The sequence below is a fragment of the Corvus kubaryi genome, unplaced genomic scaffold (genome assembly GCF_017639235.1).
Source record: "Corvus kubaryi isolate FWS band 111438036 unplaced genomic scaffold, C.kubaryi_AGA036_p1.0 133, whole genome shotgun sequence".
NCBI classification, from domain to species: Eukaryota; Metazoa; Chordata; class Aves; order Passeriformes; family Corvidae; genus Corvus; species Corvus kubaryi.
In genome coordinates this window covers 27,539,021-27,566,408 of record NW_024580667.1, presented here as the reverse complement: position 1 = coordinate 27,566,408, position 27,388 = coordinate 27,539,021, and the positions used below count along the sequence as shown (strand labels likewise).

The following is a 27,388-nucleotide window of genomic DNA, read 5'->3' as shown; positions in this document are numbered from 1 at the left end:
ACTTGTGTAGCTCCACTTGAAAAGTCTCAGCAGTTTGGCCAGAAGCTTCTGATAATCAAAGCTTTTTCTACTTACTTTAAGGCCCTTCATGTACAAGGGCACTTCATATTTCTGCTGAAAGCCTTATTGACCTCATGATATAGCACAACCATGGCTTCTCTCTTGGCCACTTACCCAGTTAGATAAAGATTTTAATTGGTCTGAGGTGGTTTTTCCCTGCCAAGCCAGGCTGCCAGAACCCTCCTGACTGTTTCTTGCTGTTTTGTTGTCCCATGGTATCTCTTGATGAAAAAATTCAATCCTTTACTCTAGCATCTTCCTCAATGTTTCGGGCAGGTGTCTTGATCTTTGACTCCCTGGACCTTTCTTTTCCGTCTGATTTGGTTTTTCTCTTTCCTTGCCCTTGCTTCTGCTTTTTCTGATATGTTACTTGGTATTAGATCATTTGCTTTGCAAGATGTCTGTTGTTTTTGGTTTTTTTTTAATAGGTCATGGGTCAAAAGGGTGACCAAGAGCATGACTGCAGCTTCCTTGTCTACATCAGGAAGAACAGGAACTTCCAGTAACATGGATAAAGGTGACTAGAAAAAGATCAGAGGGGAACAACAATCTGAACTCATTATTTTTCAGGAAACCTTTTGCTCAAATCTTAAGGCAGCATGCTACTGTTAAACTTTCCTTAATTAGTTACTCCTTCCTACCAATTTATCAAGCTTTAACTCACTCTCTGCAGGGATTTTCTGTATTCACTGCAAAGTGCTGATACCCTAAAACAATATTTGGAACAAAATATACAAATTCCATAACTTTAAATTTTAAATAGACTTAAAAATACAAATAATCCTTTGTGGTGATGCTGCACAACTCAGCAGACAGGTCTGCAGGCCCTTGGGTATTGCTACCACAACATGAAACAGCAGCTTCATAGGTAGCACTTGCACGAATTGGACTCCTGAGGAGCTCAGAGATCTGCAGGGTTGGCAGCATCAGTAGTGGTGACAAGGAGCTCACTGGAAGTGACTGAGGCTGACATGAAGGCAACTAAAGAGGGCTCCACTCTTGTTCACCCTCAGAACTCAAACCCCAGCTTTGTACACATAGGCAGCAATGAGATTCCCTGCCCGTTTGAAGTTTATACTGATCAACCAAAAATTCATTCATAGGCTTTACATAAGAGGTTTATGTAACACAGAGGTTTACATAACATAGTGCACCAAAGACTTCATCCTATGAATTTTACATAAGTTATGTCAAGTAGACAGTCATGTGATACATTTCATAAATTTGTATTACAAAGTAATGATTTTAGTAAAATTATGTTAATATAGTGCAGAATTCTCTAATGACTAAATAAAATATAGTTCAATATCTGTGGTTACTTAACAATGAACTGTTTATAGTAGTCTTAAAAAAAACCCCAAAAAATCAGTGACATTTGAGACAAGCTAGAGTTCCCTCTGGTCTCCAGAAGTGATAAAATTTGTTTGCTTGTAACGTATGTTAATCATGCAGAGTCCTTGCCATGATGGCAAGCAGATGAGTGACTGGCAAGACAAGGGGCACAGCATTAAAATTGCTCTGCTTGCAAAAGCTGTCTCCAAACCAGCTCTCATTCTGCCTGTGTTGACCCTGCCTGGCCGCTCAGGCACACGCACAGCACTGCCCCTTGCTGCCAGGCATGGACTGCCAGGCACACCACTTCTGCATCAGTAATGGTGGCAGCTGGAAGAAAAGTGCCCTGACACCTCCAAAAAGGTAATTTGAAAGGCTAAATGTGAACATTCCTATTCCCATTCACAAGTTTGGGTCAGCAGCTGTGTTCAGGCCCAGCTCTTCTGACCTATTCAGTCTGTAGCACCATTATCCTCTCCCTGTTCTCAAACTGAGCTTTAGACCCCATTCCAAGAGTACTGAATGGGGTTATTTACTCAAGTTGTAGATTGCTACCCACTGAGCCCCATGAAATTGAAAAAAATAAACATTGGGATTTAACATTTATCTTTATTTCTATCTTATTCTGATTATTATTCTCTAATTAATAAATTGGCACTGAGAGACCCATCCACTTTCAAACAAACCTTTTAGGCCCAGGGCTCATTCACTTCTATTAGAAACTGGGATTCCTGGCAGAGGGACAGATGCTGAAATGCTTTTAAATTTGGAGGAAACTCAGCATAAATGTGCCAAAGCTAAAGCAGGAAAGGTTGTGGGTTTTTTTACCAAAACTATTGCTGTGATACAGCTGCTGGGGTGGGTACATACGGGGCTGACTCCTGCTCCAGGGGCTGGTCTCTGATGGAAAGGCATTTTGCTGTGGCACTTGCAGGACTTTCTGTAGAAGAAGAGGTCCCCAGTTGCACCATGGCCATGGACTCAGGGGACCAAGCAAAGCACGTTTTAGTAGTGTCCGCCTCAAGGCTGGCTACAGGAACACTCAGCTACTGCAGAGACCAAAGGCTTGCTGAGAAGTCTCTTCATTGCTCCTTAGTCAGCAGCACCAAGGGAAGGAAAACTTAGGATATTCATCCCCCTCATTGGCCATGGAGAGGGAAGGAGCTGGATGCAGCTGGGAAGAGCACAGCTGATGCCAAGGGGGAGCTGCTTGTGTGCATGTCTGGGGGATGCACAAACAGCCCCGGGATTCAGCTTTGAACAGGAAGAGTCACCTTCCTCACTCAAAATTTAAACATTGCTGGTCTGTCCCCAACTGCCCTTCAAGGGCCCTGAGCTTGGGGTATCTCATCCCTGGGAGTCTCCTGGAAGGCAGTGCTGAGCTCGCCCATCAGTGAGTGAGGGGGTGGGATTTTCTGGAGCGAGCAAGGTGTCATTGGCAATGCCACCAGCATCGGTCCTGCCAGGAGACCGGGGGAGCTGCTCTGGGTACTACAATCACTGCTGGGCCAGTCTGCAGAGGGGGGCTCAGTGACAGGGCAGGTTTATGACCTAGAACCCATTTCTCTTAAAGTACTGGGCTCGTCTAATCACACTGTTGGCGTAGTTGTAGTCTCTGTTGCATGGGTCTGCCTCGTAGACCTGGAGGTTGCCCATTTTTGCACGGTAGGTGCAGAGTCCCCCTGAAAAGAGTTAAGAAGGAGTTGTTACCGGCTTTAAGTAAGAAATAGAGATTTAAGAGCAAAAATTTGTACCAAAAAGGGCCATGCACCTCACCAAATACACACAGCTGCTTGATGAAGTGCCAATTGCGCATTATTGTTGAAAAGTGACTGATTTTGTAAAATCTTTACTGCTGTAATGAAGGAGCCCATAACTCTCTCCAAATGCAGGTGGAAATGGAACACTGTTACCAGAAAAGGGTGCAAGCGGAGCAAAGGAAGGGCAGTATCAGAGAAAGGAAGGGAGAGTAAGAAATAGCATCGGGTGAACAAACCATCACCACAGATAGCACAGACTACAAGGAAACCTGAACTGCAAGCTTCCTGGACATAACAGGTTGCCACAATAATCCTGTTGTGCTGTCATGCCTCCGTTTCCTCAGTGACTTTTGTTTAGTTGCTTCATCTTGTTTATCCACCTAACAGCCATTTCTCATTGCCTGTCTGCTGGTCTGGTACTGCTTCTGTTAAACTAGAAGGCTCTGGTTCTGGTTCTTATTTTGGGGCTTCAGGGGTTTCTTTTTTTGTTTGGGGTTTTTTGGTAAGAGATGCTGTAAAATCTGCCAGGCTGATGCTCCTTTTTCCCTTAAAAGCAACATCAACAAGCACACAACATTCCCATCAGTCAGTCTGTCCCTTCCTAGTACAAAGCCCATCCCTTACCTCTCAGCTGCTGGTCCCAGGTCCAGGTAGGATGTCTTGCCCGTACTTCATTAATGGAAAGAACCAGGATGTTTGAGCACTGATTTATGTGCTCTTCACTATCCCACACCGCAAAAGGTTGCAGTTGCTGCCTGCTGATCTAGGAAAGACAAGCAAGAAAATGGGTTTCCCTCTGAATGCCACCCCCTCTTCATTGCACTCCCAGGCTTTGACACATTGAAGTGACCTTACTCAGGACAGCACTTAAGCACAGCCTTTGATGTAGAGGGATTGCAATAAAGAGCTCTTTCAAACACAGAGCAGCCATTTGCTAAGGTAAAGCCCTGGGGTATGCCCCACATTACTGTGCTGTTACTCCTGCTTATCACCCTGCTGTACCTGCATCAGGCCGTACTTCTGCCGTCCCCGGTCCCAGCCGTCGTCCAGGAGCAGGCCCACACGGCTCTCCTGGGACATGATGGCACCGATGAGCGCTGGGTCCAAGCACAGGTTTCTGGCTACTCTCCTAATTGGCATCTCGTATCTCCTCAGGCGTACGAGGTCTGCCTCAGCAGTCCTCCGTACCATGGCATATCCTGCGGCGTAGGAAAAGGCAGATTTACACACACCCCTGTCCAGACCCCTTGCTTCCCCCTTGAGCAAGTGTGACAAAGGAGTAACTTAAGTTTTTAAGGAATTGCATCTACATCCAGTTGGGCAGCGGGGTTTGAGGAACAAGCACGGCCCTATTGTGGCCACACATGTGTGGTCCTCTTCTTCTGCTGCACCTCCCGAGTCAGAAAAGTGAAGTTTCAAAATGGATTTGAAAAAATTGAGCCATATGTTGCTACTGACTGGCCACACTGCAGTAACAGCTGTGTTCTATTTATAGAGTGGGGGCTTTTTTAAAGCAAATTTGGAACACTTTGGAAACAAGCAAGCAGGTTCAGATCTGTGCTTGAACATCCGCAGTCAGATGTCTGCCCCGGAAGAGCCTACATCCAAGGAACATGGCAAAATCCCTGGAGATATCAGCAGTATGAATGTGACACAGTCAGCTGTGTGGTGACACAGGGCAATAACACCAAGCAAGAAAGAGAGAAATGTGAAGGATTTACCAAAAATGAGTCAACCAGAGGTAGGATGGCTACACACCTGGGACTTTCCCCCTGTAAAGTGCGTCTCTGGCAGGTCAGCACTGGCCAGCTCAGCCAACATGCCAGCACTCAGGACCTGGCTCTGTACATCTTACCCTGGGAGCAGACAAGCCCTGGGGCTTTGTGAGGAGGCTGATGCTAAAGTCCTGGCGGATTGGAGAAGCTCTTTTAACTGAAAAGGGGTAGTACTATTTCCCTTTTCTTTGAGGCTGAGGATCCTGCTTATGGGACATGAAGTTCATCCTTTCACTTCCCACCAGGTCTGGAGGCTTCACAGAACATGCTATTTTGGGAGAGGAATTGTCGCTTTCTCCCTTTACCTAACTGCATAGCTGCACCACATTTAATTTGGCAATAATAGAAGGTTAGGCATCTCTCTGTCAGGTACAAACAGGATGACAAATCAAGTAATGAATGATACATACCACAATCAGAGGCTCTTACAGGTGTGCAGGACATCGTGGGGAGTTGAAGAGCACTTATATCGCCATAGCAACTGTAACTCACGGATGGAGCTGAAATATTAAAGGGAGGTGTTTGAACACATAAGATCTCAGAGCAGTGCTATACAAGTGCTGCAAGTGCATACAAGTCAAGCATGAGAGATTTGTCCAGACCTGCAACCCACATCCCCTTGTGTTGCCCCTGCTTGTACGGTTGCTGCTGCTCTCCATCAGTAATGTTATCAAAGAAAGGTAGAGAACAAAAATTTGTTCTTTTCTAATTGAATATTGAAGCAAAGGGATCTAATGACCATTTAGATGAATGTGCACCTGCCCCGTTAGGTCTAAAGGCTGGTGTGGGAAAGGAGAACCACAGTCTCTGCATTTATTTCAGAGGGCTCTTCCCATTCAGTGCCCTGCAGTGTTCAAAGCCACTCAGATGATGGCTGGCGGTGTCTGAGCGCCCTGGCAGGGATTGTCTCCTGTGTCCCTCCTTAATTTGGTGAGGAATTAATTCAGGAGAATGCTTGCCTCAGTCTGGAAAAATTACCCTCTTTCCTCAGAAACTAAGAAACAAACAGCCTCCATCAAACTGCTTGCCACTTGTGAGACCATTTCTGAGCAGGCAGGGAAATCAGATAAGGTTAGCTGGGAAAATCAAGAGGAGACATGTCTGTGACTCTCTTGGTTTCAGTCCCATCCTCCAGATGTGCTGGTTTAAAAGACCTGTGTGGGCAGCAAGCAGCCTCATACAGCAGCTGAGGACCTTCAGCCACACAGGATCTTACAGAGCCATGCAGGAAGGGAGCCTCAGGCCTGGCTGCAAACCTCCTCTCCATGGTCCTTCTGCAAAGAATTTCCAGTGTGCTTTTGACAGCAACCCAAACCCATCTCACCAACAAGGGCTGAAAGGCCCAGAAACAGCAGTGCAGGGATCATGATGATGGCTCTCCTCAGCTGTCCCAGGAGACCTGGAACACAGTGGTTTGCAAAACATGAAGAAATTACTGCTGATTTTCAACAGTACTGTAGCAAAGTCAAGTCGGTGTGCCAAAAGCTTCCATCCTGACAGGGATGGCATTAGCCAAAGAGGGGTTGGGCAGCAGAGGTACTTTCTCCCCTTGGGGAGATTGGGATCAGGGAGGTCCCTGATGGCAGTCTGGGCCAGCAGGGACCTTTTTAGCCTCTGTCAGTTCTCACTGCTTGCTCACAGGGTCCCTCCCGAAGGGGAGTGTGTCTACCTTTGCTTAAATTTTATAGGTGTTTGAAGTCTAATGTGCTACAAAGTGCACACAATCCTTGCCTCTCTGTTCAAAAAGGATTTTTCCTTGGCTTTTGGAAAAACTTGTTTTCAAAAATCAAGAACTATGACCCTTAATTCTATGCAAAGAGCATGCAAGGCAACTCCAAGATTTATTTGATGAAATAATACTTCTCTGTGTGGTATTGGCAGATAACCACTTTACTAATAAATGCATATGTTGTGCCTATAAATAAAATTCCAAAATGTTGTCAGATGATAGCTATCAAAGGGAAAAATTTGGCTGTATTTGCCTTGCTGATGAATACATTTAAACTGAGCAACTTGTATGGTTTACAATTTTTTTTTTCCCCAGGAAGATTTCAAACACAAAACACACCATTAGTCTTGTAGGCAATTAACACTAGTCCTGCTAACACTTGAAAATGCTTTATCAGTTTTAATAGCATGTGACCTTTTCTCTAGCCTGCCTTTCTACTACAAACCAGATTGTGTGGATACAGAAACACAAATAATCCACCAGTACTGTTGGAAAGACTCCCTTGTCCCGACTGAGCTTATTCAGGCTGGCAATGCCCACGGTCAGGTCCGGGTACACTCGGTAGCTCCATTTGAGCTCTAACACTGAGTATTCACAAGCCCAGATTAATACAGCTTGACCCAACACCTATGAATTCAATGGCAAATCCATCTGGGTCCCTACTGAAAGCTACAGGATGTAGCTCTTTCCACATGCAGGATTTTTTTTTCACTCCCATCACAAAAACCTCACAGGCATTAGGTAGAAACAGCATAGCAATCACAATATTGGCGAAATGCTAAATCAAAACAAATCAAGGCTTCTGGTTCTAAATAAATATTCTGTGAGTGAATTCAGACTCACCTGTATTCAGTGTCCTTCCTCTGAGGCAGGTCACTTGATGACTTTTATATATATATGTAGGAAAAGGTATCCACCCTACGGGCTTTGGAATGTTAATTTCTACCTAGTGTGATGACTGTTTTAAAGTACAATAAGTAATATATATTAAGAGCTTAGAACTCCAATGATTCCTTTCATCCAAAGATTTGCACAAGTGGTGGTTAGTCAGATTCAGGACAAGTCTGTGAAAGGAAATAAACACTGGTTTTCCTCCATCAATAAGTACATTGATGCACAGTAAATGACTTGGAGAAATTATTGAAGTGAATCAGTGGCAGAGGCCAGGCAAAAAACAGATCCCTGTGTAGTCCTCTTCTTGCTTTGCATCTGCACATATTTCTGGACGGATTGTTTGTGTTTTGTTTCCTCAATGATTTCAGTTAGGCAAGCTTTTAATTAAGTATCATACTTCCATATGAATTTTAACAAGGACAATTAAGGAAAATCATCCCACTGCTTCATTGCTTACAACAAACCTAATTCAGGATGGGCACTTGACTACTTTGAGGGCAGAGGCAGGGTCTGAGTTTCAGATTTGGGGAGGTGGGAGGTTGCAGCAGAAATTAGGAGGAAGGAAACTGGTCTCTCAGCAGCTGAAGTGAGTGGGGACACACAGAGGGGCTCTGAAAGACTTGCACTTTGCAGCCAAGAGACTTTTCACATACCTAAAACATCTGAGTCACTTGGAGAAGGAAGGACACTGGGAGACCAGTGCCCTTCAATCCTGTTCTGGTTGTCATATTTTTCCCAAGACTCTGCCCAGCATGCGTGGAGGCTAGGAAGGCAAGGTTTTTCTTCTGGTAGCTTTCTCTTCATTATTTAATGTACCACAAATCCATCTATTCCCATTTCTCTTTTGGGATTGAGATGGGGCAGGTAGGAAATGCTGTTTTGGCCGGATACTAATTTACATTTACTAATTTACATGTTCAAAACCAGGCATTGTTACAGGAGGCTTGGTGTAAGGGTTAAGGTGAGTCTTAAATATAGAACTCTTAATGAAACCTTCCCAAAGATTACAAAAAGGCTAGGCAATCATTCTTGATGTACAAACCTGTTAACTCGTGGTATCTCAGACTGGACTATCACTTAATCCTTTTACTGGGGTTTAACGTTTTATATAGCAGAAGGTAAAGTTTGACATAATGTAAGGTGCACATCCATGTGGTGTTGTCATGGTTTAACACATAGAAAATAGAAACATCACATGTTTGGTGTGCTTTAATCCTTTCAAAGGAAACAGCAACTGATGAAATGCTGGAGGGGAGGAAAGACAGAAGAAATGATTTGGGAAAAGCTCACAGTGCACAGCTTGATGGCAACAAACCCAGTAGACATATTCATTTATGTGCTACAGAACAAGACAATTTTTATTAGAAAGAGATGTTTTCTCTCAAATAGATTATAAAAATTTAGTATTAACATCCACCTGGAAGTTATAAAAACAGCATCATGCTAGTGACAAACAACTAATGTTCCTCTGTCACTGAGCCTGCGTTCATGCTGACTTAGGACCTTTTTTTGAGAAGTAGCCTCTAACCTTAGGTAAGATTTATTTCCTAATGTGTTGTCCACTTGCTGATGGTCCTTAAGATAAAGTTTTGAATTTAAATACTGTTTGTCATTGCTACATATTTTTCTCTTTCATTTGTTACCATGTAATCACATTTTTCTACATTTCCCAGTAGTCACATGAATTCTTAATGCCTACTCTGCATTGCATTGCTCCTTATGTACTCAGTGAGTAGTGGATGTTATGCTTTAAATACAAGTATTTTTATCTGTGCTGCTAGAAGCTCTTAGGTCCCTGGGACAGATTCCTTGTATTCATACAATTTCCACTGTAAGCCCAAATAAGAGGATATTTTTTCAGCAGTGTTACGGACTTTTTCTTGCTAAAAACCTCCTTATCCACATAAATTTTGCCAACTGCCTTTTAGAGTAAAAGCCAAAAGCAAGCACCCTCTCTACGGAAACACGGTCATGCTCATATACACTGAATGGAGCAGCTCTCAGCCAGTGCATTTGTCCAAGGCACCACCATGTGACGAGAGCTGCAGAATGTTTGAAAACACCATCTTCTGCTCAAAGGCCTTTGTGGGGCTGTAAACCCAGAGCACTGAATGTAGGTGAGCCACTTAATGAGAGTGGGCTGCATCTGTCACTAGTACAGAACAATTTTTCATTTTTATGATAGATTTAATTTGGAAAATTGCATCAGGAGTACAGTGCCAATACCTATTCTCCTTGTGCTCGGTTTGGTCAGCACAGAGTGTGACTGGGAGGGAGGGAATGGAAAGTCAAGGAAAGAGGGGTACTTCACTTACCAAATGGTACCTGCATCTTCTTAAATTTAAGAAGCAGGAAAGGTTCCTGGTATTCATGTGCATCCTGGCATTCAGCTGCAGTCAGTGACCACAGACATGCTTTCTCTGTGATCTGTCAATGACACTGTCAGTTACATTCAGGTAAAGGGAGAGCAGGGTGGACAAAAAATGTTACCTGACACAAAAGCATTTTCCACTTGTCTTACATAAACTAGAAGGGACCACTCCTGAGATCTAAAGCACACCAAGGTTCAGTTCCAACCGTTCTTTCCTACTCACAGATTTTCACTTTATATTTTTTCCCCCTCATGCCAAGTGAAGTTTTTTCATTCTGCTTAATGGAGAAGTGATCAAAATGAAGCATCATTTTGAAAAGAATTATATGCTGCACATGTTATTCTCCTTCAGGTTGCAGGTTATAGCAACACATGTCACTGGGTGGTGAGAATACCATCTAAAATCACTTGGAATGATACCCACATTAATTATTGTCTCCATTGTGAGTTTCAACTTGTTTCATAACATTGACAGGCAGATGAATTTCTCAGGTTGTTCCTTTTGTCTTGGATGTAATTATAGGTAACACCAGGTATTCTCAGACTTTGTAACTGCTTTATAGGGAAGCTGCCCATCACTGCTGACGTAGGTTGGATACCTACCACTAACTGACCAGTTAAAGATGCATCTATAGCATCGTCTCAGACAAATCCTCTATGGTTGTCCTTCCCAGCTTTTAAAGGGACACACCCAGTTTAATAATTAAATTTCCATATTTTTTCCTGTTTCACGTCTAGTATACCTGGAAGTAATCATAGAATCATATAGGTTGGAAAACACTTCTAAGATCATCGAGTCCAACCATTAAGCCAGCACTGCCAGTTCCACCACTAAACCACATCCCTAAGCACCACATCTACGCATCTTCAAAAGTCTTCAAACTTCTAAGACATGAGGCTCTCCCTTTTCACTGTATTCAGAAGTGAACAAGTGCTGAGGGTCCCAATCTCTTCTTTTATCTTCCCTTTCTGAAGAATGCAGATGAGCATGGAAGTAACATCCCCATCTGCATCTCTCTGGCCTTCACATAAAATAACTAAGGCCAGAAGTGTTTATGAGGGAGGAAAAAAGTATTTTCCTTCTGTACACTAAAATGAGATTTTTGATATTTCTCTAGGAGTGGTGTTCTAGCAAAAAGGTCACTGGACTGGATCCTATGACAGTTCAGTTCACATCCCATCTTCAAGACAGATCTATCACCTAAAGCAAGTCATTTGAAGTTTGAGCCAGGATAGGGTCCTGCACATGAGTCTGGAAAATCCCAAGCACCAATATAGGCAGGGGGATGAACGGATTGAGAGCAGCCCTGAGAAGGACTTGGGGGCATTGGTTGACAAGAAGCTCAGCATGACCCAGCATTGTGCACTCACAGACTGGAAGGACAACTGTGTCTGGGCTGCCCCAAAATCAGCGTGGCCAGCAAGCTGAGGGAGGGGATTCTGCCCCTGCACTACAGTCTCATGAGATCCTACCTAGAGTAAAACATTCAGCTCTGGGCTCACAATGTAAGCAGGATGTGCAACTGCTGGAGCAAGTCCAGAGGAGGGTCACCAAGGTGATCAGAGGGCTGGAGCACTTCTACAAAAAAAAGCTGAGGGAGCTGGGATTGTACAGCCTGGAAAAAGGAATACTCTGGGGACACCTTATAGCACATTCCACTACCTAGAGGGGGAACAAGAGAGTTGTGGTGGCACTTTGTACGAGGGCATATAGTGATAGGGGGAATGGCTTCAAACTGACAGAGTGTGGCAGGTGTGGATTTGATACAAGGAAGAAAGTCTTTGTGAGACACTGAAACAAGTTGCCCAGAGAAGCTGTGGGTGCCCCATCCCAGGAAGTGTTGAAGGCCACACTGGATAGGGCTTTGAGCAATCTGGTTTAGTGGAAGATGTCCCTGCCCAGGTGATGTTTAAGGTCCCTTCCAACTCAAACCATCCTGTGTTTCGATGATAAGTATCAAGAGCATTTCTGTGTGCCTGCAATTAATTATACAAAGCACTGAGGACTGTTAACATTCCAGAAAACAAACAGGAAACAATTTCAGGCTTTTTTCTAGGGCAGTGCAATAACAAAATAAATAATTAGCAAGGAGGATGTAGATCAGGAAAGTAATTAATGTTGTTCTGTGCATTACGATCACCTGATTTTCATACAATGTCATCTTGGGAAAAGCCAGTCGTTACTAGAGATTGCATGACTTGTGAAGAAGGTAAGTTAATTTTTAAACCTTTTTTATAAGAGTCACATGTTGAAGTCATACCACCAGGTGGGTGATGCTTGAACAGGCTGTGTTCCAAAATGTGAACTCAACACTGAGCTGACACAGCTATGTGGCTACTAGATCAGTGTTGGCTTACTTTAGGCAGCTCAAGCCATGGCTGTAACAACTAATCAAAAACCACAGAGTAGCTTTAGAAGATGCACCTTATGGGATCTCTAAAAATAAGTTTTCTTAACTGCTTCCTTTCCATCAATAAGCACCCAATATCTCTCAGTGTACATGCACTTAAAATTAATTCACCAAATTTAAACAAGGTATTTTTGGGTGATGTTCTGGGGTCTTATGTACTACTTCAGCCAGTTTGATGTGTTACCTTAATTTGCTGAAGAAGGTATGAGCATAAATTCCCTTCTGTAGCTTATGATACAGAATGGCGCTCTGCAGAGGGACAAGGAACAAGGAGCATCTGGTAGACCACAATATCTTGGATCACCACAATCACATTGGACAGGCTGAATGCTGAAGGCTCCAAAGCACGATCCAAGAACAAAAGATCAGAGTAGACCTTTTTTTGTCAAATGTGGTGGAACCTCTCTCTATTTATCCTTTAAACGTGGCTCAGGAGCAACGTACCCCTCAGAACAATTCTCAAGCAGTGTACTGTAACACCAAGTACGCTCACCATCTGCCTTAGAGTCTTTTCTTCAGCTCCAGAGTGTAACTCTCACTCTCAAACTGTCGTGTACAGCTGTTCTAAAGAGACAGACAGATCAACCACTGCTGACAGAATTTTCCTTTCAAAAAGTGGGTTACACAGCTATTGTATATGCAATGAGTACAAAAGCCATGCTATTTCTGCATCAGCTAGTGCTTGTTAGTGTGTATGCGAGAGAAAAAGTGACAGCATCTCTCACACTGGGTTGAGAACACCAGCTTTACTCTTACAGGGAAGACAAAGGGTTTGTCTTAGAAACTGTACTGGTCAAAGCCCAAACCTTCTATAGAAATATCTGTAGAAAAGCCCTCATTCTATTATTTCTAGGTGGGGAATAGAAAAAAGGGGATTCCTTTTAATAGAGGGCTTGAGAGCATCAATTAATCTTTTGAGTTGGCCTCCCTCCACCCCTGTGACACTTGCAGGTAATCCAGCCTACTAATGGGGTCTGAGAGCAGCTACTCAGCTGTTGCCCTCTCCAGAATTTGTTTCTCATCCTGCCTCTTTCTGGGACCAGACTTCTTCATACTTCCCAGATCCCAAAGCTCAACTCAGCACTTCACTTCGGGGTAGATTTCTTGAGTAGAAACACAGCAAAACACAGGATCAATCAGTGATCAAGGACTGTCCAGTCAAGTCCACTTAATTCAGCATAAAGAGCTGGACAACTGAAATCCTGTTTCGTTATTATTGCCTTCATGATTTTCTTTATTATTTCATACCAAGCATCAGGCACAGACTTAAGCACTAGTCATAAAGTTATATGCTGACTGCAGGCATAAGACCCATCACTTCCAAAGCTATACCTGAACATTTCTCACCTCTTTGTTGTCTAACAACCTTTCATGGCTGACACATGCCAGATCAGGTACCATTTTGTGATTAGTCTAGGCTCAGGAACCTTAGTCAGTCATGTTCTCACATACCTGATCCATCTGCTGTAAGGAATTAATCCCATAAAACCCGCGTTCTTTCTAGATATTGCGAATCATCAGCATCCTCACCATCTCATCTATCAGCCATATGGCCACTAGATTGCTGTTGACAAAGTTAATCTTTCTGCTTTTCAAGTCTGTACAGCTGACATTTATTTAAGCTGGTGTTCTCTGTATTGTGACATTTCCAGCTTGTTGTCCCATGTCTTCTGATCATGGACAATTCATTAATTTAACCTGCTCGGCAAAATCATTAAACTCTACCACAGAAGAGTAATTTGTTCCTCACTACTCAAACTAGACAAAGTTCCCATTTCTTAAAGAACTTCTAGGTTTCAGCAAAAATAAATTTTTTGGGTTTGAATTGTTCACCTCAAAATAATATGCAGGATGGAGATGTAACCAAGAAGACTGTTCAGTAACAGTTTTGATGTTTATTCAAGACAGAATATGCAGAAAGCAGACATGAAAGTAAAGACTTGAAGGAGCAATCTATGAGATTGCTACTTCAAAATAATTTAAACTTCCAGTATGAACAGTCTCAAGTTCCCTTGCTACCCATGGGAGGAGTGTCCCTGTCCATGGCAGGGGGGTTGGAACTAGATGATCTCTAAGGTCCCTTGCAATCCAGCCCACTCCATGAGTCTCTGATTCTACCCAAACCACACAAACTCCTTGTATCAGCACTAGAGTATGTGTGGTCATGGAACAAGCTTGATGAAGGAAAAGGTCCCAGGAAGGATGAAGGAAGATTAACCTAGAAAAAAATCATCAGCTTAAAGTGACATGAAACCACAGACTCCAAGTAGGATTTGCAGTGGGTTTGTAATGAGGCTATTCATGTATGAAACTGAGTAACCTCCAACAACGCACTGTGCTGGAATCCTGACAAGCCCATGTGTTTCCACATAGCACGCAGCTGCTTTAGAGGTGATTTTTTATTTCCACAGCTTGTTCAACACAGTTAGGGCTCACTGATGAGCCCTGCTAAGACACTTGTAAAAACACTGTTGGAACCCTGGTTTCCTGAATTTCATGCAACTGGATGAAGGAAAAAAAAAGAAAAATGAGCACTTTCTAATGCATTTAAAGTGTGTGCATTAAAAAGGAGATCAACGTGAAGCAAGGCTCCTTTATGCTTCTCCTAGATGAACAGGCAGCTGTGTACATCTTAAGCTGATTGCGTTCTCAAAGTGATCCTGTATGTTAAGGCAGAACTGTACACTACCTGTTAGAAATCTAGAAGGAGCTCATACAACCTTTCTGATGGACTTTATTAATAGAGAAATCAATCCACAGCACCTAGATCTCCTTCTTTGAAAGGATGCAGTAGTCAACATTAGAATGAAAATAATTTTTATTTCAATGTACATGAACAGAAATAAAATATAATTCTTTAAACTTAAAGAGATATATTGCTGGGCTGGCCCAATCACAAGTGTTCTCTACTACAAGGCAGCAAGACTAGACCCACTTCACTGCTTTTTGGACCAACTGGATTCAAAGTACCACCTCAAAAGGGTCCTTCAGCACAAAGCAAACTATTTTTTTGAAAATGAAAAGAAAACTCATCAACTGTTCACCTAGCCAGGAATTTTAGAGTGTCCAAGAAAGATCTCTCTTGAAAATTCTGTCCATTACTGAAGAACAGTACACAGTATGCGGCACTATATCTAAACTTAATGATCAAGGCTTCTCTCAAATACTTTCCTCTATTCTACTCTCTTGTACAAAGCATCTGCTATAAAATCCACACATTCACAACCACAGAATGATACAAACCTGTGAACTAGGCTGTTTTCAATAGGCTTGTTGCTATGTGCTATTACCTGCTGTATCAGATCTGACATGCAGCGTTCATAGATGCTAAAAGGGCATTTCTCTTGGCCATCTATTTCAGAATTCACAGAAGTTATGACTGTTTTTACAACTTATAGTGCAATGCAATTAATTTATTCAATGGCATGATATGGCACCGTAAGAGAAACAATTATTTGTTAAAATACACAATTTCTTTACTGATAATTTTGTGGTGCTTTACTGATAATATAAGTAATAAATTTTAAAAGACAACTGGAAGAAGAACTGATAGAGAACAATCTTTTTTTTTTTAAGTGTCTGTTATCTCCTTTAATAAAGAAAAACAGAAAAACAAACCTTGTCAGATTCTGTGAAAATGACGAAGCACAGTTAAACTGTGGCCTCCTTGCCACATGATGTGGATGCCTGGATACTATGAGGATTAAAAGAGATTTCTCTTCCATTATTTTAAGCAGCAAATACTCTCAGATACGGAGTTCCCCAAGCCACAGATTGCTTAAAGTAGACTGTGGGGAAGCATTGCTCTCTGGTCACCCTGTTTTCATTCTTCCTTGTGCATCTCTTTTTAGCCACTGAGACTGGATCCTGGGCCAGAGGGACCTTTGGTCTGACTTCATACAGCTGTTTCTAAGTTACTTCAAAACATTTCATGAACTTATACTTAAGACAAAGGGCTTAAGTTCATCATTTGCCATGTTATTTAGTTAGAAGGACCAAGATTTTCAAATTACAAATGACATCCAAAAGAGAAAAAAAAATACTTAAGCTTTTTCCTGCTGTGACCCAGTTGTATAAAACTGTATAGAAAAATGAGAATTATGTGCAGATGTAATGAAAAGCAGTAAGCTTTATAAAAAACATTCTTAGAAATGTACCACGCATAAACAAAAGATGATTTACAAATATATTTAGCGGCTCTTCTAGTCATCATCAGAATCTGAATCATATATCTTTCCTCTGATGGTCTTCTTATCCAGCTTCGTAAAGCTTGTTCCATATTTCTTTTGACTTTGAAAAGGTGGCTCCATCAAGTTTCCACTACAGGAAAAGGACAAGACAAGTTGATTAAAACCATATTCATACAGACAGTAAGCACCATCTCTAATGACCTGTTTCTCCAGAAAAACACATTCTAAGAGAACACAACGCCTACTTCCTACAGCCACCCTAAGCAGCACTGTGGGGTTGCTAGCATAGCACATCCTGGTCAAAATGGCCTGGATAACTGGAGTTAAGATAGGAGTGTGAAAGTAAACAGCACCTGTGAGTGGAGCTGTAGAGAAAAACTGTCAGAAAAGGTTTTTCCTGCAAACTGATCATGCTAAAGATAACCATCTGTCAGATTAAACTGTAACCAGGGAATTACAGAGAGACTTTTCAAAACAGGTGAGGAGCCATCAGTACAAAAGAAGCTAAAATGTTGTTATGGGGACTTCAGAGTCAAAACTGGGATTTGCCAGAAGTCACCTTGTGCTATCTCTGCCTAGGCCAGACAGAACAGCTTCCCCACAGGACTGCACTTCTACAGGACTATGGGGGAACTCACACCTCAGAGTGCCCCATGATCCTGCAGTGGCTCTCTCACCAGCATGTGTGTCTCTGGGAACAGACCTGTGTTCCCTGCTGGGAACAGCAGGTTTTCACATGAAGCTGCAGCACCTGCTTCTCTTCCAGCAGGGTTGCACAAGGAGGTGAATTCCCTGGGGCTGCTCAGAAAAGGGTGTGCCCTGCTTTCCCTCACATGACCTGTGAGGGGTTTGCATCCAAGTGTCAGTGAGTGAGTGAATTAGCTATAAAGGGGTGTTTAAAATTTATAGTTCTTTACAAAATATTAATACTATTTTGCTGATATTAATCCTAAATATACAGTTCACTGATTGCTATTTAATTACACACATCAGTACACCACTTGAATCCTGATTTTGGGTAAATAATCTGACCTGAACAGTTTTTCCCTTAAATAAAGTATATCCTTTTACCATCTGCTATCCCACAGGTCGAAGGAAAAGAATTATTTCTAAGCTCTGAGGAGGCCTATGCCCTTTTCAGGAACTCCAGAGAGTGGAACAGTACTTTCAGAGCAGTGTGGAAATGTGGCTCGCATTGCAAAGCCAGGGTCTGCCAAATGAACGAAGAACAAAGCTCCCCCACACCACAAGGAGCTAAGAACAAATACACAGTACTAGTAGAGTCAAGTAGAAGTAAAATTATGCCATAAGCCAATGTAGCAATGTTTAGCAAATTCAGTGGTGCTTGATACAACTCTAGTGAAGGATTTTTCCCATAAAAGACTGTTGCTGTCTAGAATATGCATCCAAGATGTCTCTGTGTATTTGCTTGTTACTGAACGAGGACATACCAGTTGTTTTAAAATTATAAATTTCAGTCATTTCACCCGAAGTTCAACAGCTATTAAGCCAAATTGAGTAGTAGTTCCTTTGGCTTTAAGATACAATACTTCTTGCCAAAAATTAGCCTAATTAGACATTTAAATAAATTCAGGTAACGAATTTAAAATTTAAAAAGCACTAAAGACATTCAAAACAATAGAGCAAAATTAACCTAAAAAGATAGATGACATTTGAGTCACACTGGATAGCAAAGCAAAATTTTGGTAAATAATCCTCCTGTAAAGTTAGACTATTGTGGTGACAGGTATGTTCTACTGCCTTTTGTTCTGTAGTCTTTAACGTGGTATTGATGATGATTCTATTGTATTGTTACTCAATTTATTTACACTTCTTCAAGTTATCTTTCATTATCAGTACTGTTCGTTGAAGAAAGAAGTATATTCATGTATGTAATATTGACTAAGATGCAGCTTAAGGATGACTTGCTGAGTTTTCTCTCAAGTGGATTAAAACCACTCAGACTTCACTGCATTGCAACTGTGACATGAAGCATCTATAGCTGCTTTGGAGAGGATTACATTTGATACATGACTCTGGAGCCATATCAGAGCATCACTGCTACTCCATACACTTCATGACAAGAACTGGGTTTATCTTTATTACTCTACAAGAAGGACAACTCAACACTCATTACAATGTCTCAATACTTTGCCAAAGAGATTCGCTTCTTTCCCTTGATGAAGCACACAGTTTAAGTAACTAGATTAAACTCTTACGTGTCTTTTAGCGTACAACATATTGATGTTACAGCCTTTCAGATTCTCTTGTCTGCAAGCTCATTCTCTTTGCACTTTATCTGAAAATAACAGAATCATGAAACTCTTAATTACCTGTAATTAATTACGTCTGCACAGCCTAATCTCCATTCTAAGGTTTCTGTAGTGAAGTCATCAGTGTTACCGAGGTCAGTAAAACCCACGACGTAGTCTTGTGTTTTTCCATCTTTTATTAGTGCTAGAGTGGGAATTACTTTGATGCGCAGTCTCTCGCACAAGAAAGGAGATTTTTCAGCATTTAATTTCAAGAATTTTGTCTCAATGTGCTTTTTTGCCAATACAGTCAAATGTTTGTCCATTATTTGGCACCTGTGGAAAAATTGACCCAAAATATACAACATGTTAGAATAAATAAGCTGAAGAATATGCATTTGAGAGCAAGTTTAAAAGGAGCAGTAAAGAGCTAGTTCTATCATGTTGATACTCAGACACGACCTTTGTAATTGAGAATTTAGTTTCAAGCGAAAGTACCTTTCAGAGGTAGCTGGATTTTATGACTAACAGAGGAACAGCCTGGAGTACCTTTACTGTACAATTATACCATCCCTTTCTCTAATTTCTTCCTAATTACTTTCCATACACTGAAAGCCTCGCTCTCATTTCTGGAGGCCTGCACTTATTGACGAAATTTCTTTCTGACTTCTATTGTTCCAGCTCTAGCTTCATGCCTGTCAACTGGAAAAATTTCTCTATAGGAGATTTCTTCAGAGAAGTACTCTCAACGTGTTACAGCATTTTGGATTTTTGAAGTCACTGTCTTCACAGCTGAGATGCAGTAACTCAGTGTAAGCGAAAAACAAGTGATTTGCACAGTAGTGCTATAGGCAAAAATACTTTGCTTTTCTGTTGCCATGAAATAGGAGTGAGCATACAATATTATTGCTTCTCAGCTATGGGATAGTGACATGAACTGCTCAAAATACTTGTCAGATCACAGAGATTTGTGGAATTGTCACCTACAATCTCAGCTTTCTGAATTGTCTTCTCTAGCTGCATGAACTCTGCGATGTGACTGTCCTTAAACTCAAGAGGAGAGCTGCACAGATCAAAAAGCTGGACTGGCAAAGGTGAAAGCAACTTGATACAGTGGTTGGAAAACCCAATACATAAGCTTCAAGCTGTCTGTCAGCATGACACATTTTACAAACCACTTTCTCTAAAGTTCTCCTGTCTGAGCCTACAGACTTTGCTGACTCAAGAAACAAGAACTCAAACCTGTCCTAAGCTACTTTATTTGCAGTGACTTCCTTTCACCTTCTTGAGTAAAAGCTAGCCAAATAGAAATGCTTTAAACACTTAGAAAATGTAGGACACAGATACCTCACTGCAAAATCGAGCCTTGACCTCTTTCAATTTCTCACATGGAGGCAGTTTCAGTTTCTATAAGCTAGGGAGAACATAACACCTTTGGGGGAAAAAACCCCCAATGAACCAAAACCAGGACAACTGGCTCCTCCTTCAATACACTCCTCTACTTCGCAACTGCATTTTAACAGAACACATTGAGAGAGACCCAGTGAGGAGCAGCCTACAACCCAGAACTTCTGAAATTCTTCCAAGGAAGTGGAACATCTTAGTTTGGGTTCCTATTCTGAGTCAGCACATATTCTCAGATCTAAGTGTCTCACACTCTAAAAAAAGTGACAGAATCACAAAGGCACAGGCACAAAGGGAAAGCAGCTGCAACTGATCCTTTCAAAGTAAAAGGTTAAATTCTCAAGATGCTTAGACAAGATTTTTGGTTATATTTTATTCCACCCAGAATATCTCTATCTGGAATGACCAAGGCCATCTTTTTGAAATGCTGCTCTTGTATGGTCTACATTTACAGACCTGGTGGCCTCAAACGAAATCAATAATGAAACACAGCAGTCTCTCAAATACTGTCAAAGAGGTCATACATCTATGCTCTAATCAACTATGTAGCAGACTATTAATTGCTGTCAAATCATGTTCAGATTAACTGTAATGGAGAAAATACATTTAAAAAACAAATGTCTTGAAAAGTGACTAAGATCTATAATGAAGCAATGTGAATACTTCTAAAAATGCCTGTTCATGTGTGGGATTTGAAAGAACAAAAAAACACATCTGTTTTTGTAGATATCTTTAAACAAAAGGTTTCTTCAGCACAGCTTATTTACTATACCTGAATGTTGTATCTCTATAGAAATGGCAAACCACATTTTTACTTTCTTTGACTTCTTGGAAAAAGTCTCTCTCGCTTGGGATTTCTCTATATTCTCCATGTCCTTTTGAAAGCCACTCCTTTTGGAAAACATAAAAGCAAATAATTAGTACGGAGGTTGTTAGTCTACCTGTTGTGCAAAGTCTACAGCTTTTAGAAAATGGAAGAGGGGGGCTGCAGTGAAAACCCATTTCATATAGTAATGGAGAAACAAATTACTTCCTCCCCTTTAGTTTTATTTTGAAAATACACAAATAAGGCCACCTTGCTTATTTGGAAATACAAATCTTGTACAGAGCTACATAAATTTCTGTAATGCAGCCTGTCAGTAAGACAAGGCTAGTTCAAAGAATACAACAAAAACTCTTGGCATTTGAAAATTGCCAATCGACAGCTTGGGCTACTCTCTCTGAAATGCTTTTGTACACTCAAAGAACTCTTGTCTTAAACTTAGTCAAGTCATGACATGAATTAAATAAATTTCTTTTAATTTTTTACTCTATGAAAAAATCAGGGAGAAAAAAGCCTACTAACTCATCTGCAATAGATGATATTTACCTATTGAATATACACTGAAGGGATCTTTACATGAACCAGGCTCACAGAAAATCATTTGGAAAACACATGTGCACCATTAGTCATAACATCGATGGAGAAACAGAATGTCACAAGCTAAAATTTAGAGGTAATTTCAGAAACTGTCTGATTAAGTGTGCAAATGCAGTTTCCAAAGAGCTCATCTTCCACACTTTTGACAAACACACTTAGGGGAAAAACCCACAGCCTGTATATTACTAAAAGTTAACTGCAGTGTATTAAAACAAGTACAGACAAATCTAAATTTTTAGAAGTAGTGCAGTATGACAAAATTTGACAAAAACCTTCATTTTCCATTTGGGATAAAAAACTAGATAAATCACTGTTCCTAATCTTGCAGTTTTGTCTTTGCCAAGTGAAGGAAAAAAAAAAATGTTTCCCAGCAAACCAAAGGTATCATGTAAGCTAAATTAGGATAGAACAAAGAATCTCCGGAATATTTACATTAAAAATTCATGGAAGTATGAGCACATGAAGAAGTCATCATGATGGCAATCAAGAACTCACTTATCCCTCAACAGTGATTATGCATTAATCCCCCTCTCCACAGATTTATTCCAGAATAGTGTGACACCACACTCCTTTTACTGAGCAGTATCCTACATTTGCATTTGAAAGTGTGTGAGAACAGTGATTTAAGATCAAATGACATGAAAAAGTTTTTGCATGAGATCTATCACATGTTCACATCCAAGGATATCCGTGTTATGACTTCTGAAAAAGAAAAACACTAGAATCAAATATAAACTGAACTTCTGGAGACAAGAAAACAGTGTGCCACTTTCTCTACTTCCATGTTTACAGAATCAAAGCTGCTGGCACTGCCGGTCTTCCAGCATCCCCACCATGCCACGACATTTCACTGCATTCCCATTTCGAAGTCTGGCATTAGCTTTTAAGGACTTCATCACAGCCACAGCATCTCCTTTCAGCCAAGTCACTTCTCCCCCAACACAATAAATTTCTTGTTTAGGTTAGCTCAGATGGAATAAGCTAAGAAACTTCCACCTTCCCTACTTATAATTCAGGTCTTGCACCATATGCTACCAAATCATGGTGTACACTGTTGTTCAAAAAGAGCTCTGAGGGAGCATAAAGACCACCTCATTTGACATGAGGTATCAGGTCCCAAGGGAGAATTTCCTTCCTGTAAGAGGAAATGAGCGATAATACAAAGACAACATTTTATTGGCTTAGAAGGAGTATGACAAATCATTCCAGCCTAGGAACAAGGAAAAATCCTGTTTCATCCTTCTGTAAAATACCATAAGAGGAAGGCACACATCACTTAAGTAACTGCTGTAAGTAACAATCCAGAAGCTTCAGAAGGAGCCTAAAGCCTTATGATTAGGTTGCCTACAGGGCTTATGCTTCCAGACAGCAATGCTCAGCAAACACTCAAATCTCTGTATGAGACTCTCTATCCTATCCTTATTGTAACAACCACAGAAGTGCTTCTCTCCTCCTATTAAAAAACACAAAGCATGCACACATGGACAGACATTGGCCTTCCTGGATAATTTAAAATTAATAAACACAGAAAAGGAGAGAAAGAGGAAAAATCCACAAAACCAACCAAACAACCCCAAAACACTTAGTTCACATATATTATTCCCCACGGATTTCCAAAATGTCTGTTACACTCTACATATCAGGAGCCTGTACTACAGAAATTACTTGTTTCTGCTGCTGGCTCTTTTTTAGGGCCTCAAGCCTCCTCTGTTTAAGGCGTTCCAATTCATCTTCGTCCATTTGGTCCAGCTTCTGTATTTCAGCATCCAGATGTTCTTCCACAACCTTGGTTGTCTGAAGTATTTCATTCTCCAGAACTTTTTGAAGGATATCAACAGAGGTATCAGCAGCCATCTTTAGCTGGAAAGTGATCTCTTCAGAGCTGTGGAAACAGTGAAACAAGGAATTAACATTTACACAAACAATTAAAAGCCTGATCTCTCTTTGCTTGCAGTTCACACCATAGACAAACAAAATGCTGTGCTATTTCAAGACAGGAGTAGACAGCAGATAGTTCTTTTCTTTACTGCAACCCACTTTGGAGAATACTTTCATGATGAACACAGATGGCAAAGATACAAGTCAAGTCCTATTCTCTAAGCCCCAAGGGCAGCTACTGAAAGTGCACAGGAATCTGAAACTGCTTGTTAATATAAAGAAGAAAAATTCACCAGTTCCAACAGGATGCTCATCCTGAGCCATGTGTACCTACTTTAATAAATATTCTGAAACAAGAAGATTGATTTGGAAAGCTCCAGGTTGCTGGGAGGAGGTAGAAGATGCCTCAGAACAAGTTTAAGCAACGCTCAGTATGTAAGTCCGTGCCAGTAGTTTACATGCAATTACTTTAAGCCCCTCAGGCACATTAACATTTTTAAATCTGAATTAACACTCCTCTCCTCAGCTACACGAAAGACAAGGTGCTCAACAGCAAATGCTTTAGGCTAATACACTGCTTTAATTAGTACCAGAAAATTACTGTTGCAAACAGCACCTTATGGCAGCCAGCAAGAGGATTTCAAAGCCACTACCTAATTGCTGTGTGAAGAAACATAGCCAAAATAATTTTCTGTAAAGTTCTTCCTGTCCAAACACATCAAAAGACACAAAACACTAATCAGGGTGTATAAAGAGTTGTGACAACACAATCAACTCTTCTTCCCAATAAACTTACACTGCAGAAAATTATCAGTGTAGTGATCGACAGTTTTGGAACAGTGACAGTGCACAATCACCCTACTCAGTCTCTCAACCTGCTGACCACGGCTCTGACGTGCTGAATTTTGGTTCCAGGCTACTCTTGGCTCTATTTCAAAGCAGGCGAACTGCCAGCGTCACTGGCTCTGTAAACACCTTGCATACACAGGCAAGAGAAACATTTTAAGTGACGACGGGTAAAGGACCAACATCATGGCAGCATTCCAGGCGTACTGCAGCACCAGCAGTGCCCAGCCCGCTGCCACGCGTGTCACCGCCACACTCGCTCTGACCCGCGGCACCCTGTTCTACCTCCCTCTTTCCAAAGCCGCTAACCACAAAGTCTGTTTCCTCTCCCTCTTTCCTGTGTTTCCAGAGCAAATAAGAACCTTGCCGGCGAAGATCAGAGGTCAGCAGGTGTCCAGGAGACGGAGAGACCCTGCTCAGCTGGGGCAAAAGGAAGCTCGTCCTCTAAGAAAAAAGGAAAGAAAACAGGACCAACCCCCCCTCCCAGTCCCCACTGCAATCCGAGGTTCCCAGCGGTCCCCGGCTCCCAAGTCGCGGAACCCCGGGTGCCAAGAGGCTTCTCCTACGCAGCCAGGAGCCTCGGCACCACGGGCAGAGATGCGGTTCTGCCGGGAAGGGGCGCCGGGCTCCCGGCCGAGGGGGGCGGCACACGGCAGGGGCACTGCGCAGGCGCCACGCGCCTCCCTCCGCGGAGCCGCTACACACAACGCCACAAACAATCCACCCACCCAGCTCAGGACGGGCTTTCCAGGGACGCCGCGCCGCCCGCCCTGCCCCGGGCTCGGTGCTGGTGGTGCCACCGCCCGCGGCCGCAGCCGCAGCCCCAACCCGAACCCGGACCCGGCACCCGCCACTCACCCTCCGCTTCCTCGCGCGCCGGCCGCACCCCTCCGCCGCTATCGCGAGAGTCAGCGCGGGGCGCACCGCGCGCGCGCGGAACTCCCCCCGACGGGCTGATTGGCCGGGAAAGCAGGCGCGCGCCCCTGCGGAACAGCCCCTGTGCTGTGCGCGCGCACACACCCGCGGAACTACCCCTGACGCGCTGCCTGCCCGCGGGACCGCGGGCGCGCGCCCCATGCCGGGTGCGTGCGTACTCCGCTCCTGCGGGCAGGAGCCGCGCGCTTGAGCCCCGCCCGCCGCGCGGGAGGAGCGCGGCTCCTCCGAGGTGGCCCCTCCACCCTCCGCGCCGCCGCAGCTCCGCCCCGAGGCGTCCCGGCCTCCGCCAGCAGCCGCCGGCTGGGGCGCCGCGGATTCCCCCTCCCACCGCCGCGGTGCGAGGGGCGGGGCTTGGCCGCGAGGGGCGGGGCAGGGCACGCCCCCTGCTCCAACTCACTTTCTCGCCGCTCTGGCGGCTGTGTAGGCGGAGGTGGTAGTGCCTGCTGCCGCTGCTGCCACTCTTTGGGGGATTCCTGCTCGGGGTTGGGCGTGAGACCGAGGCCGGCCCGAGCGGGGGTGTGGCGGTCGGGAGCCGCGGGGCCGGGCCCCGGAGCGATGGCGTGAGGTAAGTGAAGCTGCGTGAGCCGTGCCGAGAACGCGGGCTGTGCTGCAGCAGCTGGGGCTCGCCGTCTCTTTGCTTCTTCCTGTAAGTGCGGTGGAAGATCCGCTGATATAAATAATGGGACAATAAAGCCTGTTTTTTGAAAAAAGCAAACAACAAACAACAGCAACAAAAAAAAACCCCGACACAAGTGTCCTGCTTTCTTCTTTCTTGGAAATCTGGCTCCCCGGTACCGAAGTGCGCTGACGGGGAAGGCGCGGTGGGAAGATAAACTCGGCCTTATCTGTAGTCGGCCAGGAGCCTGAGTGGGAGAGATAAGGAGCTACTGCTGTATAAAGGCAGAGGGAAGTAAGAAGCCAGGGTGCGAAGCAAGATGGAGGTGGTGATCCTGAGCTTGAAAGGTGTAGAGAACAGCGAGCCTTGCTCTGTCGACCAAAGGAATTACGGTGGCAGGGATGACAACAACAGAACACGTGGAGCTCTCAAAGCCCATTAAATAAATAAATAAAATGATGTCTGTGCTCCCTGTGAGCGTTGTTGTTTCTGCTCCATCTTGCTTTGCTCCTGAGGAACACGGCCATAAGAAGGTGGGGTTGCACCTGAGACCCCCTCTGCCCAAGTACCTGGTGTTTGCTGCCTGGCTTCCACGCTGTCTCTGTGAACGCCGGCCACCTCCTCCTGCCCCGCAGCAGCAGGAGCCGGGTTCTCCTGTGAGAGGGCGCAGCACCGTGTGTGCTCCCAAGGCTCTTTGGAGGAGAGTGGGAGGGAAAGCTTTGTACACTGAGAAAATCTGGCTAAGGGGAAGGAATTACTGTACTTAATGTTGCTGCCTCGCAGACAAATTCCCTGCCAGGGAACGTCTCTCATTCCTGGAGCTGCATTTGGTCATTGCCATAATGCGAGTGCTGCCTCCTCGGACCCCCTATTAGGGAAAAGGCCAGTCAGTCAACCTCAGGGTAGATGGTACACTTCTGGTTACACTTCGCCTACAATGCGGGGAGATGCTGGGGATGACGGACCAGCAGAGCCCGGTGAAGGACTGGGGGGGTGTGCCTTGTGCACCCAGGAGGTGTCCTGGGCACGTCCCGCACAGGAATTCTTCCTGGTCACTGTACTGCTGCCCTTCTCCCTGAAAGCTTCCCCCTTAGCCTCTCCATTCCCCCATTTTGACTTAGCTGTCCCATTTGCCTCCAGGTAAAACCTTTTCAAACGTATTTATTTTGACTATCAGGCAGGTTTCATGGCCAAACAGGCCACAATGCTGCCGGCAAGTCCTGGGACCCCTGGGAAGGCAGGAGGGCTGGAGGGAAACTACAGATTGGGGGCATAATTTAGATATTTTCCGGGGCTGCCTGAGGACCAGGAGGGAAACTACAAGATCCGGGGCGCCACTTAGACATTTTCCGGGAGCTGCCCGAGGTCCAGACTGCGGCGAGCAAAGCCGGTTTCACAAAGCCGGTCGATCGCTGGAGCGCTCGAGAGCAGCCGGCGCTGGGCCCGTTCCCCCTCCGGCCGGCGGGGGGCGCTAGCGCGCGGAGGCCCGCGGCGCGGCCGGGAGCGGGCGGGGC

General features: G+C 43.6%; 3 protein-coding genes across 4 annotated transcripts; 1 reads left to right on the top strand and 2 right to left on the bottom strand.

The window, feature by feature from the left end:
- Positions 1 to 1,168: 1,168 nt before the first annotated feature.
- On the bottom strand, positions 1,169 to 11,481 carry LOC121670461 (lysozyme g-like). Of its 2 annotated transcripts, none has more exons than XM_042040704.1 (5): positions 6,144 to 11,481; positions 5,338 to 5,427; positions 4,155 to 4,351; positions 3,777 to 3,915; positions 1,169 to 3,074 (listed from the first exon to the last, which is right to left on the bottom strand). In XM_042040704.1, the coding sequence occupies exons 2-5, from the start codon at positions 5,369 to 5,371 to the stop codon at positions 2,944 to 2,946; spliced, it is 501 nt and encodes a 166-aa protein (XP_041896638.1). In that variant the 5' UTR covers positions 5,372 to 5,427; positions 6,144 to 11,481; the 3' UTR covers positions 1,169 to 2,943. The 2 variants fall into 2 exon arrangements, with proteins under 2 accessions (XP_041896638.1, XP_041896629.1); XM_042040695.1 differs by having other exon boundaries at positions 6,252 to 11,481.
- Positions 11,482 to 15,132: 3,651 nt separating this feature from the next.
- Positions 15,133 to 25,676, bottom strand: TXNDC9 (thioredoxin domain containing 9). Its single transcript, XM_042040668.1, has 5 exons — positions 25,656 to 25,676; positions 23,264 to 23,480; positions 20,951 to 21,069; positions 18,856 to 19,110; positions 15,133 to 16,652 (listed from the first exon to the last, which is right to left on the bottom strand). The coding sequence occupies exons 2-5, from the start codon at positions 23,450 to 23,452 to the stop codon at positions 16,535 to 16,537; spliced, it is 681 nt and encodes a 226-aa protein (XP_041896602.1). The 5' UTR covers positions 23,453 to 23,480; positions 25,656 to 25,676; the 3' UTR covers positions 15,133 to 16,534.
- Positions 24,435 to 26,348, top strand: LOC121670446 (translation initiation factor IF-2-like). The gene is made up of 2 exons (XM_042040654.1): positions 24,435 to 25,823; positions 26,059 to 26,348. Exon 1 carries the CDS (start codon positions 24,509 to 24,511, stop codon positions 25,277 to 25,279), a length of 771 nt encoding a protein of 256 aa, XP_041896588.1. The 5' UTR covers positions 24,435 to 24,508; the 3' UTR covers positions 25,280 to 25,823; positions 26,059 to 26,348.
- The last annotated feature ends 1,040 nt before the right edge of the window (positions 26,349 to 27,388 follow it).